Below are 15,269 nucleotides of genomic sequence, written 5' to 3'. Positions count from 1 at the left end.
ATCATTTTAGTTTTTTTTTTAAAGGGAAGGTTGGATGGCCACACTTCATTTATAACTTATAAGCATCACTATAATAGCATCTTACCCTATTGAAGATTAAGTAAGAAGAATTAAAACGGTTCATATACCATTAAATTTATAAAATTTATTTCGAATTGTAAAATGAAATATTGATCGGCACACAAGAAAATTCACTGTTATCTAACACGAGTCAACAATTTTAAGAGAATCAAGATTTCTGACAATTTTACTGTTCGTATAATCAATAATCTAAACAACAAATATGAAAGAATTCCTATAAAATCGATGGGCCATGCAAATTGACGAAATCTTAATGGAATTTAAGGGGCCTTAGACTTTGTAGACTCCAAGTACACAAGTAGGTGAAGCTTGGCTGGGCATTTTTGGCTTTGCTGTTTACAGTTATCAAAGAACAAAGACTGGCATACCTTCCATTTGGAATGGGGACCAAGAAGAAGATAACAACAATGAAAAATTAAAAAATTAAAAAAAAAAAAAAGAAGATGTTGGTGCACGTTAAAAGCTAAGGAGTTGATGATTATTGTCGAGGCTTAGTTGTCTGGTTGGCTGAGGTTGTGGAGGCCCACGTAGATCCACTTTTACAATGGTTGCTCTTATTGTCTATGAATTTTATATATGCCGGGCTGGTATTAGTTGGAGGATTGTATGACACTGAGGCTCCTCGATCATTCTCGATCTCTGTGTGAAAGTTGACAGCCATGGCATATTCCATCAACTTGTAAAAAAGTCTTTAATTTCCATCCCCTTGATTGCCAGCTGACAATCGACAATTGACATGTCCCATGAAGCTGTGGATACATTGGGACCATTGGGCTACTTGTAATTCTATAGATTTAAGCATTTCCTTCAAAATGCACGGCTTTAATTGTGTCACAAGCAATCTTATATACTATACTTATATTTCATTAAGCTAACGTGATAATGTCTATCAATTCTTATTAGCAAAATAGTAATGTTGTATCAACCCAACGGACATGTGGGTGTACTATATAACGGTATTCAAAAATATCAAAAGAAACTAATCGATAGTTGGACCACATACTATACAACGATATTCAGAAATATCAAAAGAAATTAATAGATAGTTGGACCACCCACCCTTTATATAAGGTACATAGTCAAGCTACCACTTGAGACAGTGGCTTAACCCTACATAGATTGGTTGAGTATCCTAAGGGTATGATTTGAGTGGGCCGACTACCCCTTTATATTTAAGGGTGGTGGCCGGTATCTTATGCGTTATGGAAAACCACTCTCGAATCTTTAGAGGTGGTCACATTACACCCATCAAGTGATTAACTTACCTCAATCACACTCTTAAAACTCTGTAAAGGTGAGGTGAGGGGGGTCGAATGCTTGGTATCTTAAAGGGTATTTAATTGATTCTTATTATTATTTTCTTATTAAAGTGGCCTAATTTAAACAGTTTATTTTTAAATAAAACAGCTTGGATTTTTGCAATTGCAAGTGTAATTCAAGGAATTGCAGGGATCTCGTTACCTGCAATTTGCAGGGGCCTAAATAGTAAATCCGACTATAGACAGTACCTAATCAATTCTTTTGCCAGAGGATTCATGATGCTGCACACGGAATTGCATGCATATAAAGGTGAATAATTATAGTAAGTGTGTGGAAGTTAATGGGGTCTCAAACCTTTTCTTCTTTTTACAATTAATTTTACTAGAAAAGAAAAATATAGAGTTTAGCAACTCATTCTTACAAAATAAATTAAAAAACACAAATTTAAAACTATTTTACAAGCAATAGAATAATTCAAATCTCACAATTTTTTTACTGTGATAGCGTTAAAATTAATTCTTCAGATTTCAAATCAAACGGAACAAAGTACTTATAAAATAAGAAAAGTTTACCTCAAACGCTTACAACACAAGATACCTCAAATGCTTAAGTTAACGGTGATGGCCAAAAAGCTCTAAAACTCCAAGAAACAAAGGAAATAAAGCTTAGAAAAGAAAGATTATGTCTAGTTGTCTACCTTAACCTTTGGGATTGTGTTTTTATGCTCATGAGAGTCCTCCCCTAAATGGTCATAATCTCACTTGATTAATGTTAATCATTCCCTCTTATCCAAAAGTTCTATTTAAGGTTATGGAATGGATTCTATTAAAGCGTTGACAAACAGCATAATTAGAAAACCAATAAGAAAAAAAAAAGGGTCGTCGGTGCTTGGGAAAGTTGCTTTCTTGGTGGGCAATATTTTCAAACCTATTTACCCTATTAATTGGTTTTTGGTTGTTTGGCACTCAATTTGTAACAGTTGTAGATGTGACGACTTTAGACTAAATAAACAGTCATGGCCAAAATACTATACCTATATGGCCCGACTGGGTATCACCACCTTCTACCCTGGAACCTCTCATTCCAATTTCTTCCTGAAAAGATTCCTAACTTATTTGGCATTTAGGGTTTATATGTATTAATACAGTATCAAATTAAGGTCGAAGGATTTTGAGACGGTCATGTAATTACACCTGTAATTTCTGTTTTGGCGCTTAAACTGCTTTTTGTAGCCCTTAATGAGAGAATCGGGTCATTCTATGACCAATTTCTTACTTTTTCTCTTGTATTTCTTGCATTTTTATTTATTTTTGGTCTGTTGTCGGAGAGTCCACCATTTTTTCAGTGTTCTAATCATTGTAATTCTTTCCTTATTTGCGCAGAAAAAAATAATATAAGTACTTAATTGTCAAAATTAGAAACTTACGAATTAAATTACATTTTTTCCAATTGCTAATTTTTAGATATGCATGCATACACCACACCAAAAAAAAAAAAAAAAAAAAAAATCGTTGCATTAATTAGACGGATGAAACAAGCATATCCACATCATCTCTTAAATGTTAATCCCAAAAATAATGAATAACTTTGAAGCACATGTGGCGCTCCATGTTATAAGGTAGAGTAATTACACAAAACATCTATGTAACTTTATTTGGGTAAGGAAAGTATTGGTCCTATTTTTCTCTTCTAATTAAGCACAAGCGATTTTCCTGGTTTTCTTGTTAATTAAGGTTGTTTTGGTGCACCCCTAAGTGTACTGTTCTTGTCTTTGGCTTGATATTCTTTTAACATTTCATTAATCATTATTAAGAATATTACACACATTTAATTTTCCTTGGATTTTTTTTTTTTTTTTTTTTTGGGGGAGTTTATAAACCACACATTTATAGTCCATCCATGTTGATGTTCGGGCCTTTTGGACCAGAATTTGTGTCCCAGAAGTTCGGGCCTGACTAATACATGCTATCCTCTCAAGGTTTTAGGTCCAACTTAGGTACCTGTTGGCCCAACCTAATAATCCAAAAAATTTCTTTCTTTATTATTTCATCCTTTCTTAAGCATCTACTAAATGAGCTTGCTTTTATTTTTTTTATTTTTTTTGAGGTATTAATTAAATAATTAAATTTATTATTTTTAGTAGGTCAAAATTTTCACAACTTATCAACGGATATAACCCTTTTGGTATGAATAGTTTATTAGTATGGGCATGAATGTTCTTACTTGGACATCTTGTTTGGGTTATACGGTTGAAAGCGTCGGTCTTTAAAACCGAAGTATTGGTAGGAATACCAGGAGGAGGAGGAAGGGGGAGGGGGGGAGGGGGCGGGGGTTCGAATCCCTCTCCATTCACGAATTCATAAGTTCTCTTTTGTATTGTATATGTAATCCAAACTTGTTCAATCAATCAAAAAGACAAAAAAAATTTACTTTTTAAACTTTTGAGATAATAGGTGCTTCGAGATTCAAAGTCTAAACTTTGACTCTACCGTTTATTTAATTTTAATAAAATTATTAAATAAATGATTTAATTTGTGATATATTGTCAGTTTAAGCATTCACCCACATGCATTCGCTCCAACATGTTTCTGGATACAGAGAATGGATGCCTTCTACAGTAGCATGAAGAGACCATGCACCCCTAACGACTTTGTCCAGGGTATTAGAAGAAAGGTCTTCGTTAACGAGACATTGAATGATCTTTTTCAGTAATTAATGGATTTTTTTTTTCTTTTTTCTAAAATCAACTATTTACACCATCATTAAAAAAATCAAACCCACCATGATACGTCTACACAGACAAATATATAATAAAAAAAACACACACACACGCATAATATAAATACATATATTATACATGGGATATATATGGGACCCTTGGAAAAATATATAATGGTTCTCTCATTCCTTTGCTTTAAGATTTCAGTTCCTTCACCTTTAATGGGATGGTGGGAAGCAATATGAAATTCCTCCACGAAGCGGCTTAAATAGTAAGAAGAATGAACTCTTTACCAAGCTAAAAGAGCCACAACTACTTTAAGCGTATGGAGAGGAAGGCTAGCTTCTGTTTTAATTTTGTATACAAATTTAGTAAAAAGCATGATTCTGATATTGCCAAGGATTCCATCATTGCATGAGCAACCCAATTACAGTAACTCCTTAATTGGACAGAGATTTGGTGTGCAATCTATTTTGTCTGAGTAATTCTTTTAAAAATAAACGGTTTGTTCAAATCATGATAGCAAATAAAAATAAGAAAAAATGGTGTCGATAAGATGCTAAAGGGTGGCTGTTGGTGGTGGAATCATCTTTTTTCCAAACTAATCTTTAGGAGTGGCCAACTACCTCTTTGCCGTCACTGACAACCACCATTTAATATCGTTCGATCAGTAGTCTCTATTTATTATTATTTTTTTTTATGACGAGGAAATCCCTCTGAGTTATGGCTACTTTGTGTACTTATACCTTTGTTGAGTAAACTTTGAACATGTGTAAAACGTCTCTCTTTCACGCAAATCGAGTAATACTCGGGGTTAGTTCCAAAAAATTGTTTGAACCATTCGAATAAAATATATTACACCAGATCAGCAAAATCCTAAAATATTTCAACTCTTTTACAGTACTTATCACCGTTAAGACTAATTGGGAGGAATATTTCCGTTGGATGCTAAAAAGATCATCCTTGACAGTATCTTCATCCAAAAGCTTATTCCTTTTCCTTGACGATAAAGCTTAGTTTGTGCATCCTGGGGGCATGGGTTGGCTGTATGTACCTCTCATGACCAAAATCATCAAATATTTTAAGTAAAAAAAAAATTAATATAAATTACCCTCACGTTTGTGAGAACTTCTTTGGCTTAGCAATCTCAGCCTCTACGTCAGTCAATCGTTGCAAGTCTCTATCAGTATTTTGCTTACAAGCTTTGATGTACAACTCCTTCACAATTCCTACCTAATCAGCAGCCTTAAACCCTTCAAGACAGAGAGCTTGTGGATACCCAATCATTATCTCCACACATTCATATATACCTCAAATCTGTACCTCCATTGCACATCGATCCCTACAAACACTAAACCCCAGAAGCCTTTTTCACAGACAAAAATGGCTAGAGTTTTCTCTGGGGTCGCCTTTCTTTTCTTTGGATTTCTTGGCTTATTCTCTTTCCCAGCTGAAGCAGCCATAAAGAAGTACCAATTTGATGTGCGTTTGTTGTATTATATCATCACATGCACAAAGTTTAGCTATCTGCTCTGTTGATGACGGGTTTCTTCAATTCATTTCCATTTTTTTTTTTCAGATTCAAGTGAAGAACGTGAGCAGATTGTGCCATGCAAAGCCTATTGTTACCGTTAATGGGAGATATCCAGGGCCTACAATATATGCTAGAGAGGGAGATAGAGTTATCATCAACGTAACAAACCATGCGCAATATAACATGTCAATTCACTGGTACGTACGATATAATTGCTGATCATACAAATTAAACTGGGATTTTCCCACCTTTTTTTATTTTATAATTTATTAATGGCTTGTTTGGAGATTTTTGCAGGCATGGATTGAAGCAATATAGAAATGGTTGGGCTGATGGACCAGCTTACGTTACACAGTGCCCAATCCAGACCGGGAGCAGCTACAGTTATGACTTCAATGTAACAGGACAAAGGGGAACATTGTGGTGGCATGCACATATTCTTTGGCTGAGGGCTACAGTCTACGGTGCATTTGTTATCATGCCAAAGCCTGGCACCCCATTTCCTTTCCCACAGCCGCACCAAGAATTTGAAATTGTGTTCGGTGAGTTTCAACTAATTAAGACTCAGCTTCTATGTAAAGGAACAAAAAAGCCCGATAAAGATTCTAGCAATTTTGCTATTTGGACTTCTAACAATTTCGAAGCAAATGTGAGAGCAAATATAAGGCCACTAGTCCAAGCAAATTTTTGGGTTGTTATAAATATTCTTTTACATTCACTGTCCAAATTGCTAGCAATCCAATTATGGGGAATTCGATTCTAAAAAACCACGGGAGATTTATTTCTGTAATTCTTATTGTTTTGCAGGAGAATGGTGGCATGCGGATGTGGAAGAGGTTGAGAAGAAAGGGGCCAAAATGGGCTTGCCGCCGAATATGTCTGATGCGCACACAATCAACGGAAAGCCGGGGCCACTTTTTCCATGCTCTGAAAAACGTAAATACGAATCGTATTAATTAAATATTTTACATGTTTAGCTTTACTTCGAATCCTTCATTTTTTTTTAATTACTTGTCGCAGATACTTTTGTGATGGAGGTTGAACTAGGCAAAACGTATCTCCTAAGGATCGTCAACGCTGCCCTCAACGATGAGCTTTTCTTTGCTATTGCTGGTCACAGCATGACAGTAGTGGAGGTTGATGCAGTTTACACAAAGCCATTCACCACTCAGGCTATACTTATTGCACCTGGCCAAACCACAAACGTCTTGGTCCAAGCTAACCAAGTCCCTAGCAGATACTTCATGGCCACCAGGCCTTTCATGGATGCTCCACTTGCCATAGACAATAAAACTGCCACCGCAATATTCCAATACAAAGGCGTTCCAAACACCGTCCTCCCCACGCTTCCCCTGTTGCCGGCATCCAATGACACAGCTTTTGCTTTGAGCTACAATGAGAAGATTAAGAGCTTAAACTCTGCACAGTATCCTGCCAATGTTCCCCTCAAAGTTGATAGAAACCTCTTTTACACTGTGGGTTTTGGAAAGAATTCTTGCCCAACATGTGTCAATGGAACTAAATTCCTTGCTTCCTTGAATAACATCTCTTTTGTGATGCCCCAAACTGCCCTTCTCCAAGCTCACTACTTCAACATTAAAGGAGTATTTAGAACTGATTTCCCTGACAAGCCTCTAACTCCTTTCAACTATACTGGTGCACCACTTACAGCAAATCTTGAAACTGCCACGGGAACAAGGATTGGCAAAATTGCCTTTAATTCTACGGTGGAGCTGGTGCTACAAGATACTAATCTTCTAACAGTTGAATCGCATCCATTCCATCTCCATGGCTATAACTTCTTTGTCGTCGGGACAGGTATCGGAAATTTCGATCCCGCAAAAGATCCGGCCAAGTACAACTTGGTTGATCCTATTGAAAGAAATACAGTTGGAGTTCCCACAGGCGGTTGGACTGCCATTCGGTTCAGAGCTGATAATCCAGGTACTTTTAGCAAAGTGCACCAATAGAGTTTACAATTCAACATATTCACTTTAATAAACTATATAATTTCGTCTCTCAAAATTTCCCCATTTTTTATTAGGATTCCGATCCTCTAAAATTCTCTACCGAATTCTCTCAAACAGGAAATTCCAGGAGATTTTAATCCCTCTTCAATTATCTTTTTGAGAGAAAAAAACTGGAAATTGAAAATTTGTGGTTTGCAAATAAGCATCATTGCACTAATGCTCCTAACGTGACTGTCTAGGTGTTTGGTTTATGCATTGTCATTTGGAGCTCCATACTGGTTGGGGATTGAAAACGGCATTTCTGGTAGAAGATGGAGCAGGACCAGATCAATCTGTTCTCCCTCCGCCCAAGGATCTTCCACCATGCTAGCCCTTGTAGAGTTTTCAAAAATGAATGGTGTGTTTGTGTATAACCACATTTTTATGTGGGAACTGCTTTCTACTTTCGTCCTGCAAAAGTTGCAAGTGTAAAATTTGAGGAAATAATTACAAAAAATGATTTGAAGATTTGCTTGGAAGTCAAAAAGTTGTAATTTCCAAGTTAAATGTATTATAAATACAACTTGTTTTAGTCCACTTTATCACTTCTAACTTCTAAAACAACTTATAGGACTTGTAATCGTAACGTTTTTTGTGAGCAGGCACGCAACAACCTCTTACAAACTCACAAGATAACATCTTAACGGTGAGAAAATTAATAATAAAATTTGACAGATAAATTTGATTATTTAATAAAACAATTCTCGATTGTTTCCCCCTTTTGTTCAAGGAAATGAAACACAAGATAAAATTGAATTGAAATTGAAGATAAATGATCAAAACAAAGTTCGAATTCAGAACCTTTGTTTTGATACTAAATTAAATCACTACTTATCTTAAAAGTTTAAATTAACATGAATGAATGAATTTAATAATTTAATTTATATTCAAATACATGAAAGCTACTATAATTTCAAGAATCCAACAAGCCATATCAGAGACATAGAAAGGGGAAAAATTTAGTCACAGACGTTCTATTAAGGCTAACATCATTCAGCAATCAGGACTAGATTATGATCAAATCCTGAGACAACTTGTAAAACCTCGCAGCCTTGTAAAGAGTCGAGCAAAATTGGCTCAGCTTCATCACAGGAGCTTCCTAACCCAAGCCTGCCATTCTTGCCACAGCCCCAAACCCACACTTCTCCCTTAGATGTGAGAGCAATGGAATGTACACGCCCTCCTGACACTGAGACAGGAATTTCCTCACCCAATCCTTCAACCTCCAATGGGACATTCTCTGGCCCTGTCCTTCCCAGCTGAGAACTGTGATTCCATCCCCATGAAACAATGCCTGTTGCATCTCCCATAGTATCCGATGATGCAACCTTGCAAACTGCCAAAGAATGGCCAAGACCTGATGCTATAGACACGGGAATAAAGCTTATGTCAACTGGCAACATTCCCAAATCTTGCTTTGCTCTGCCCAACTGACCATATATGTTGCTCCCACAGCTCAACAGGGCGCCATTACGGCAAAGCACCAAGGAATGATCAAGCCCACACGCAATGTCTACAACTTCAACACCATGTAGTTCTTCAACTAAACAAGGTTCCCAAACTATTGGCATGTTTTCCTCTTTCTCCATTCCTTCTAAAACCAGCTTCTCGGCGACTTCGATTGTCGAGCTCGAGAGTTGTCCCCTGTTTTCTGATATACCCGCAGTTGAATCCAAAGGAGACGTCTCAAAAGAATTCCCAATCTTTCCTAGCCTAGCATCAGCTGAATAACCCCAGCCAAACAAATTCCCATCCTCAGTCTCTGCAAGTGCATGCCCCCAACCAAATGACACCTATCAAATGAAGATGCACCTCAACAATGTTTCCCACAAGCTCATGCAAATTATAAACCATGATGCCTTACTCAAATAAAAGCCCCACCTTGGCTATCTTTTCTCCCGCAAGTGCTTCAACTCTGGAAGGTGTAACCGCCTCGACGATTCCTTTTCCAAGCCCAAGCTGTCCACGCTTCGACCTCCCCCACACCCACAAAGACCCATCATCTCCAATGGCTGCAGAAATGACCCCAGATGCAAATGCAGCACAAACTCTCACTTTATCCAACCCTTGCACTCTCTTCGGTTCATTCCACGAGTCTCTGCTAAAAATTCAAATTTTGATAATCAGTAATGTAATGTTTTTCTTTCCATGTAAAATTGGATATGAACCACTCACGATCAGAACCCATCAAGCACGTATCCATAAATCATTAGGACGTCTCTGCTAAATGTTTATCTCAACTCCAATACACAACTTCATCAAAATTGGATGAAAAGGAAAATGAGGGAGAGAGGGATTGACCTAGGAGCAAGAAGGCCGCGGCCGAGCTGGGATTCGTTGTTTCGACCCCAAGACCAAATCTGACCTAGTGAAGTGACGGCCAAGGAGTGGTAGTGTCCCGCACTCACACTGGTCACGTCGGAGGGGAGCCCAGGGATCCGAGTGGGCTCGTAAGCGTCGCCAACAAGCCCCGTCACCGTTGTGGGCAGCCCAAGAGCACCCTGGGTCCCATCCCCAAAGCTCATCACCGCGCTGCTCATCCATCTTCCAAACCCTTCCCTCCAAACCCTAAATTCTCGCAATTTCAACATTTACCCCCCAATACTTCTTTCTTCTTCTTCTTCCCTCCTGCTGCTATGCGATTTAGCTAGGCTTGCTTGATTGGGTCGTACACTAAGCTTGGGCCTTGTATACTCATATGAACAAAAGCCCAAAATGGCCCACGCAGAATATGAAAAGAAGAAGAAAAATATTAATTTAAAAAAGTGCCAAAAAAATCCGATATTACTTAGGATATTTTGTAAAAAACACTACCAAGTTTGTTTATGGTGACAAATAATTAGAATTAGTTCTCAATTTTGTAATCTTAACCGTTTGTTTTTTCACAAAATTTTTTTTAATGTTTTTTAATTAGAGACAAGCCAAATTTAGACTAATTCTAAATTCGAGACCTCCCTCTCCTTTCACATAAGGTGGCTCATGGTCACCACGATTAGATGAAGTGGAGCTATAATCACCTCCCACCGCAAGTGAGAAATAATATTTAATAGACTCTCATACGACTTTCATACAATTATGATAATATGGTAGCGAATATCAACCATTAATTTTTACAAGTATTTGTTGATTCAAATGTTAATTTTCTCTACCACATCATCATAATTGTATAACAATCATATGAGAGTCTATTAAATAGTATTACTCAACATAAGATATGGCTCACAATCTCTCTGAGCAGAGTAGTTGTGGCTATCGGCTTATTAAGAGGTGGTATGGCCATCAATTTTTTTTTTTTTTAAAAATAAAAATAAAAGCTTAACAAGCATAATTGTATTTTTTACAATAATTTTTATTATTAAAATGAAAATGAAATTAAGAATTGGAGATCTAAAGTTATTATTTTTTTTCTTAAAAAAAGAAAAGAAAAAAAGAATATCCGAATTTTGACAAAGCAGAATAACACCAACGGCATAAACGACTACAGCCATTACTGAGTGTGTGAAGCAGAGACACCATAAGTACCGTTTAAAGAAGATGGCGATGGTTTCTACGGTATTCTCGCTCCCGACCCTAAGCCCTCCCAACCTTCGACGAGTCAACCGGTGAGTTTCTCTATAATTTCTGTTTAATTCGTTATCTTTGAGGAATGTAATTCCACCTACGGCTTACGACAACATAGGTTGCCATTATTGTTTAATGCGGCAGCAAATCAGATTTCGATTGAATAGGACACTTCGCGAAATTTAAGGAAACAAAACGGAAACGATTATTGGAACAGGTATTATTCCGGTGTGGCGTATGCAAGTGTGAGCAAAGAAGCAATGGGTGTGAGAGTCACAGAAGGGGAAGGGAGCTTGCCCAAGGTTGTGCTCACTTCTGCTGGTGGAAGGTGCGTGCGGGTTCTTATTTTTAATTGAATGGAAAGATTATCGATTTTTTCCCAAATGTTGATCGTTTACTGTTAAACCATCGATTACCCAAAAGCTTAGTTAATAATTTAATTAACATCCTTTAAAATTAGAGGTTTAAATAGTTGAGATTTTAAGAACTCCGATGTTTCAAAATGTACTAAAAGATGATTGAATTTGCTCTGTGCAGCGAGGCTGATGTGTATTTATTTGGAGGTTGTGTCACGTCTTGGAAAGTTGCAAATGGAAAGGACCTCCTTTTCGTTCGGCCAGATGCTGTGTTTAATAAGAAAAAACCAATCAGGTTGTCTTCCTGCCACTCTCATACCTTGAACTCTGAGTAGTTTTCCTCCATTTTTTGTACTTGTTTGCTCCATTGCTGGATATAGAGGTTTGAGTTATGTAGCATATTGGCTTATGAGTCAGATATTTGATATTTGATCTTTATGTTTGGTCACCATCTTCCAATAATTGAAGTTTCTGTCTGTCCAAATTTGAGAAACTGATACCAACAAGCTGATGCACAGTTGGTATCTGTTGAGCTTTGCATGTGACCTCAGTTAAGAGGTCACAAGTTGAAGCCAGTTGACATTATTTAAGATAATATGGTTCAAGAAATTATCATCAAATGAATTTGTTAGATGTACTGAATTGGAAAGGATGACCGAAAAAAAGGATCACAGATAAGCTTCACTTGGGGTGCATCACAATGAAAAAAGTGCCCAAACCCTACATATCTTTGTGTCTGGAAAATTATAATGGCTAAAGAGAATTTATATCCTACATTTTCAATGTTTAAAGGGAATTATTGAGACAAAAGAGTAATTCTGTCAGTGTTTTTGGAGTCACAAATTTCTGTAACAACTTAATACAGTGCATGTATTGAATTTTATTATTACCTGAAAACTTAGGATTCTTAGATACTGACTATGTCTTTCTTGGAATAGTGGAGGACTTCCTCATTGTTTCCCACAGTTTGGACCTGGCCCAATGCAGCAGGTATGGCCTTCTATAGTTGTGCCCAGCTCCATTAATAGTCTCCATATTTATTTCCCTGCGTTCCGTATGGTACAAGCTCATGAACAAAAAATTAAAAAAAGAAAAGAAAGTATACTGCATGATATGATTTGATTTCTAATGAACTATTGAATACATGATTTTGGGAAGCAGCAAGCCCATTAGTTTTACTACAGCTGCTACAGTCAACACTTCACCAGCTGGCTATCAATGGATCTTTTCATGCCTAAGTTACTAGCACTTGAAATTGATATTAGGGTTGGATTGATTGCTATATTGATACAAAAGTATATCCTAATATTGGTAGAAGTTCTAGTCTAGCCAAAAGTGAGGGATGATTGCACTCTTCCTATCTAGTCAATTCCTGCGAGAGCCTGAAGATTTTCTATTTGAAAACCTTCTAGCATTTGCCAATAATTACGCATGTTACTTTATTCTTGTTTCTAATTATTTATTTGCTTGAACGCTGGAGATGTTTTATGTAATTAACAGCATGGATTTGCAAGGAATGTGGATTGGTCCGTTGTTGATTCTGAAAATGTGGAAGGAAATCCTGTCATAACTCTATTACTAAAGGATGGTCCTTATAGTCGTTCCATGTGGGATTTCAGCTTTCAAGCTTTATACAAGGTCAGTTGGTCACTTCCCTCTTATGTAAATAATGTTAAAGCTATGCGACACTGATAACTAATCATCACCTGGGCATGTACCATGTATACAATAGATGCAATTTTACCCGTTAATGGAGTGTAGCTAATTAGCTTCTTTGGTTTCATGTTATAGCATTAGTATCTTCTAGATTCTTCATGAAATATTGCATTTTGAATAATATGTGGTTTCAAATATAACTTACTATTTGCTCAATTCTTTGCAGGTCATTCTAACTACAAAAAGCCTTTCCACCGAACTAACAATTACAAATACAGACAATAAGCCATTTTCATTCAGTACGGCCTTGCATACATACTTCCACGTAAGTAACATCATTTTGTGCTCAAGAGACCCATTTATCATCCTCCTGGTTTGAACCAAAATAAGATTTCATTTACTGTTACTTTTAGTGGTGGAAGAACTTAAGATTAAAATTGGAAGAAAGAAGATACGAGGCAATTGCTAGATGATTTCATTTTGAGATCCTGAAAATGACTTGCGTATTTCATCCTTAACACACATGGTATTTGGGAATTCAGTTGCATTACATCTGCTTGCAAAATTAGTTGCAAATTATTATATTAAATTTCATCATCTTCATGTAGGCTTCTGTGACAGGGGCATCTGTTAGAGGTTTGAAAGGGTGCAAAACTCTGAATAAAGATCCAGATCCTAAGAATCCATTGGAGGGTAACGAAGAAAGGTCTGTATCATCTTTCAAATAATGAATTTCCCATATTCAACTAAAGAGCGGATTAAATTTAAAATGTTTTGCTTTTTATTTAGTCATTAGCTGGTAAAAGTCTGCAATATAGATTTCACTTACAAAATAAGCAGTTCGTTAATTACTACTGTAATGGTGTCATTTGTGAGCTAAGAAAATGTTAAGCAATACTTAAGGAGGGCTTTCTTTGCATAGGCATCCTCAAGAGCGATAACTTGGATATTTTGTAAGACCAGAAATGAGATTCTACTGTTCTATTGGTTGGTCACGTGCAAATCTGTTTGTCACACTTAACACCTGATTTGGACCATAGGGGACAAATTGCAACAATTCTTTCAGATTAGGGTTTGGTGGGGACACTGCAACAGGGCTGGTAGTTTTGGGTAGTAAAGTATGATTTGCCTAATTTATTCTAACCGCTATTGGAAACAGTTGAGGATAGCATGAATTCTCGTAACTCCTTACGTTTTGCATCAATCTCTTAATGAATTTTTCAGAAAGACTTTTATGCATCTTCTGACATTCTTAACAATACAGGGATTTGGTCACTTTTCCTGGATTTGTAGATTGCGTCTATCTGAATGCCCCTAATGAATTGCAACTTGATAATGGCTTGGGTGATAAAATATCTATCAAGAACACCAAGTGAGTTGCAAACCTTTGATGCCTTAAATTTGGTTCCACCAAAATCTGTCATCAATATATCTTTGCTTGACATTTTTTGCTTTCTTTCCTTACCCATGCAGTTGGACAGATGCTGTTTTGTGGAACCCTCATCTGCAGATGGAAGCTTGCTACAGAGATTTTGTTTGTGTTGAAAATGCTCAGGTAATAAATATCCATATTCTTTCCGAAGTTAAACTGCCTAGATTTGTGTCTGTATTCTTGATACTGACTGCTGGCTTGATGATGCATCAAACGATTCAAACCAGCCAGTTCAGTCAACAGAGTGCTTATTGGAAAATAGCATCTAAACTGGTTTTATCTACTTTTTCTTTATCATTCAGCAACAAAGTGCCCTGCTGATTGACAATATTTGTATGTTATTCCTGATGCTAGAGACTTATCAAATATCTGCATCTTTTCATTCCCTATTCAGATTGGAAGCGTTCAGCTAGGGCCTGAACAATCTTGGACAGCGACACAGCATCTTAGCATTGACTGAAGAGTAGCTAAGCACTGTTGCTAAATTTGTTGACAATTGACTTACTGTCTTAATTTCAGTATTTTGATTTGAGTTTTGCAAAGTTTTCCAGTTATACAAACAAATAATATGGCTTGTCCAAAGTTCCTATTTAAATTGACATGTCTTTGATTGGTATTTCCATTCTATACATTATAGATTCCACTGAGTGATGCATTTGAG

The 15,269-nt window shown here is 36.7% G+C and overlaps 3 protein-coding genes across 3 annotated transcripts; 2 read left to right on the top strand and 1 right to left on the bottom strand.

Moving 5' to 3' along the window:
- The first annotated feature begins 5,417 nt into the window (after window positions 1-5,417).
- On the top strand, window positions 5,418-8,037 carry LAC11 (laccase 11). Its single transcript, XM_059601535.2, has 6 exons — window positions 5,418-5,542; window positions 5,640-5,791; window positions 5,892-6,136; window positions 6,402-6,530; window positions 6,615-7,538; window positions 7,804-8,037. The coding sequence occupies exons 1-6, from the start codon at window positions 5,444-5,446 to the stop codon at window positions 7,932-7,934; spliced, it is 1,680 nt and encodes a 559-aa protein (XP_059457518.1). The 5' UTR covers window positions 5,418-5,443; the 3' UTR covers window positions 7,935-8,037.
- Window positions 8,038-8,466: 429 nt separating this feature from the next.
- RUG2 (Regulator of chromosome condensation (RCC1) family protein) lies at window positions 8,467-10,221 on the bottom strand. The gene is made up of 3 exons (XM_059601677.2): window positions 9,905-10,221; window positions 9,485-9,701; window positions 8,467-9,396 (listed from the first exon to the last, which is right to left on the bottom strand). The coding sequence occupies exons 1-3, from the start codon at window positions 10,192-10,194 to the stop codon at window positions 8,593-8,595; spliced, it is 1,311 nt and encodes a 436-aa protein (XP_059457660.2). The 5' UTR covers window positions 10,195-10,221; the 3' UTR covers window positions 8,467-8,592.
- Window positions 10,222-11,078: 857 nt separating this feature from the next.
- Window positions 11,079-15,224, top strand: LOC132188689 (Galactose mutarotase-like superfamily protein). Its single transcript, XM_059603215.2, has 10 exons — window positions 11,079-11,205; window positions 11,382-11,492; window positions 11,702-11,815; window positions 12,459-12,510; window positions 13,021-13,158; window positions 13,403-13,501; window positions 13,785-13,882; window positions 14,441-14,548; window positions 14,650-14,731; window positions 15,003-15,224. Exons 1-10 carry the CDS (start codon window positions 11,138-11,140, stop codon window positions 15,066-15,068), a joined length of 936 nt encoding a protein of 311 aa, XP_059459198.2. The 5' UTR covers window positions 11,079-11,137; the 3' UTR covers window positions 15,069-15,224.
- Window positions 15,225-15,269: the final 45 nt, after the last annotated feature.

The sequence above is a fragment of the Corylus avellana genome, chromosome 6, assembly GCF_965113065.1.
Source record: "Corylus avellana chromosome 6, dhCorAvel1.hap1.2, whole genome shotgun sequence".
NCBI lineage: Eukaryota > Viridiplantae > Streptophyta > Magnoliopsida > Fagales > Betulaceae > Corylus > Corylus avellana.
Note: the sequence above shows the minus strand (reverse complement) of the source record. Positions and strands in the feature narration are given on the sequence as shown.

Bases quoted from the DNA above. Each gene is read 5' to 3' on its own strand.
- LAC11 (XM_059601535.2), top strand. From the start codon at position 5,444: ATGGCTAGAGTTTTCTCTGGGGTCGCCTTTCTTTTCTTTGGATTTCTT. The intron at 6,137-6,401 runs GTGAGTTTCAAC...ATTGTTTTGCAG, and splicing joins AGAATTTGAAATTGTGTTCG to GAGAATGGTGGCATGCGGAT. The intron at 7,539-7,803 runs GTACTTTTAGCA...GTGACTGTCTAG, and splicing joins GTTCAGAGCTGATAATCCAG to GTGTTTGGTTTATGCATTGT.
- RUG2 (XM_059601677.2), bottom strand. From the start codon at position 10,194: ATGTTGAAATTGCGAGAATTTAGGGTTTGGAGGGAAGGGTTTGGAAGA. The intron at 9,702-9,904 runs GTCAATCCCTCT...AATTTTTAGCAG, and splicing joins CGCGGCCTTCTTGCTCCTAG to AGACTCGTGGAATGAACCGA. The intron at 9,397-9,484 runs GTGGGGCTTTTA...TTCATTTGATAG, and splicing joins CGGGAGAAAAGATAGCCAAG to GTGTCATTTGGTTGGGGGCA.
- LOC132188689 (XM_059603215.2), top strand. From the start codon at position 11,138: ATGGCGATGGTTTCTACGGTATTCTCGCTCCCGACCCTAAGCCCTCCC. The intron at 11,493-11,701 runs GTGCGTGCGGGT...TGCTCTGTGCAG, and splicing joins CTCACTTCTGCTGGTGGAAG to CGAGGCTGATGTGTATTTAT. The intron at 13,159-13,402 runs GTCAGTTGGTCA...AATTCTTTGCAG, and splicing joins GCTTTCAAGCTTTATACAAG to GTCATTCTAACTACAAAAAG.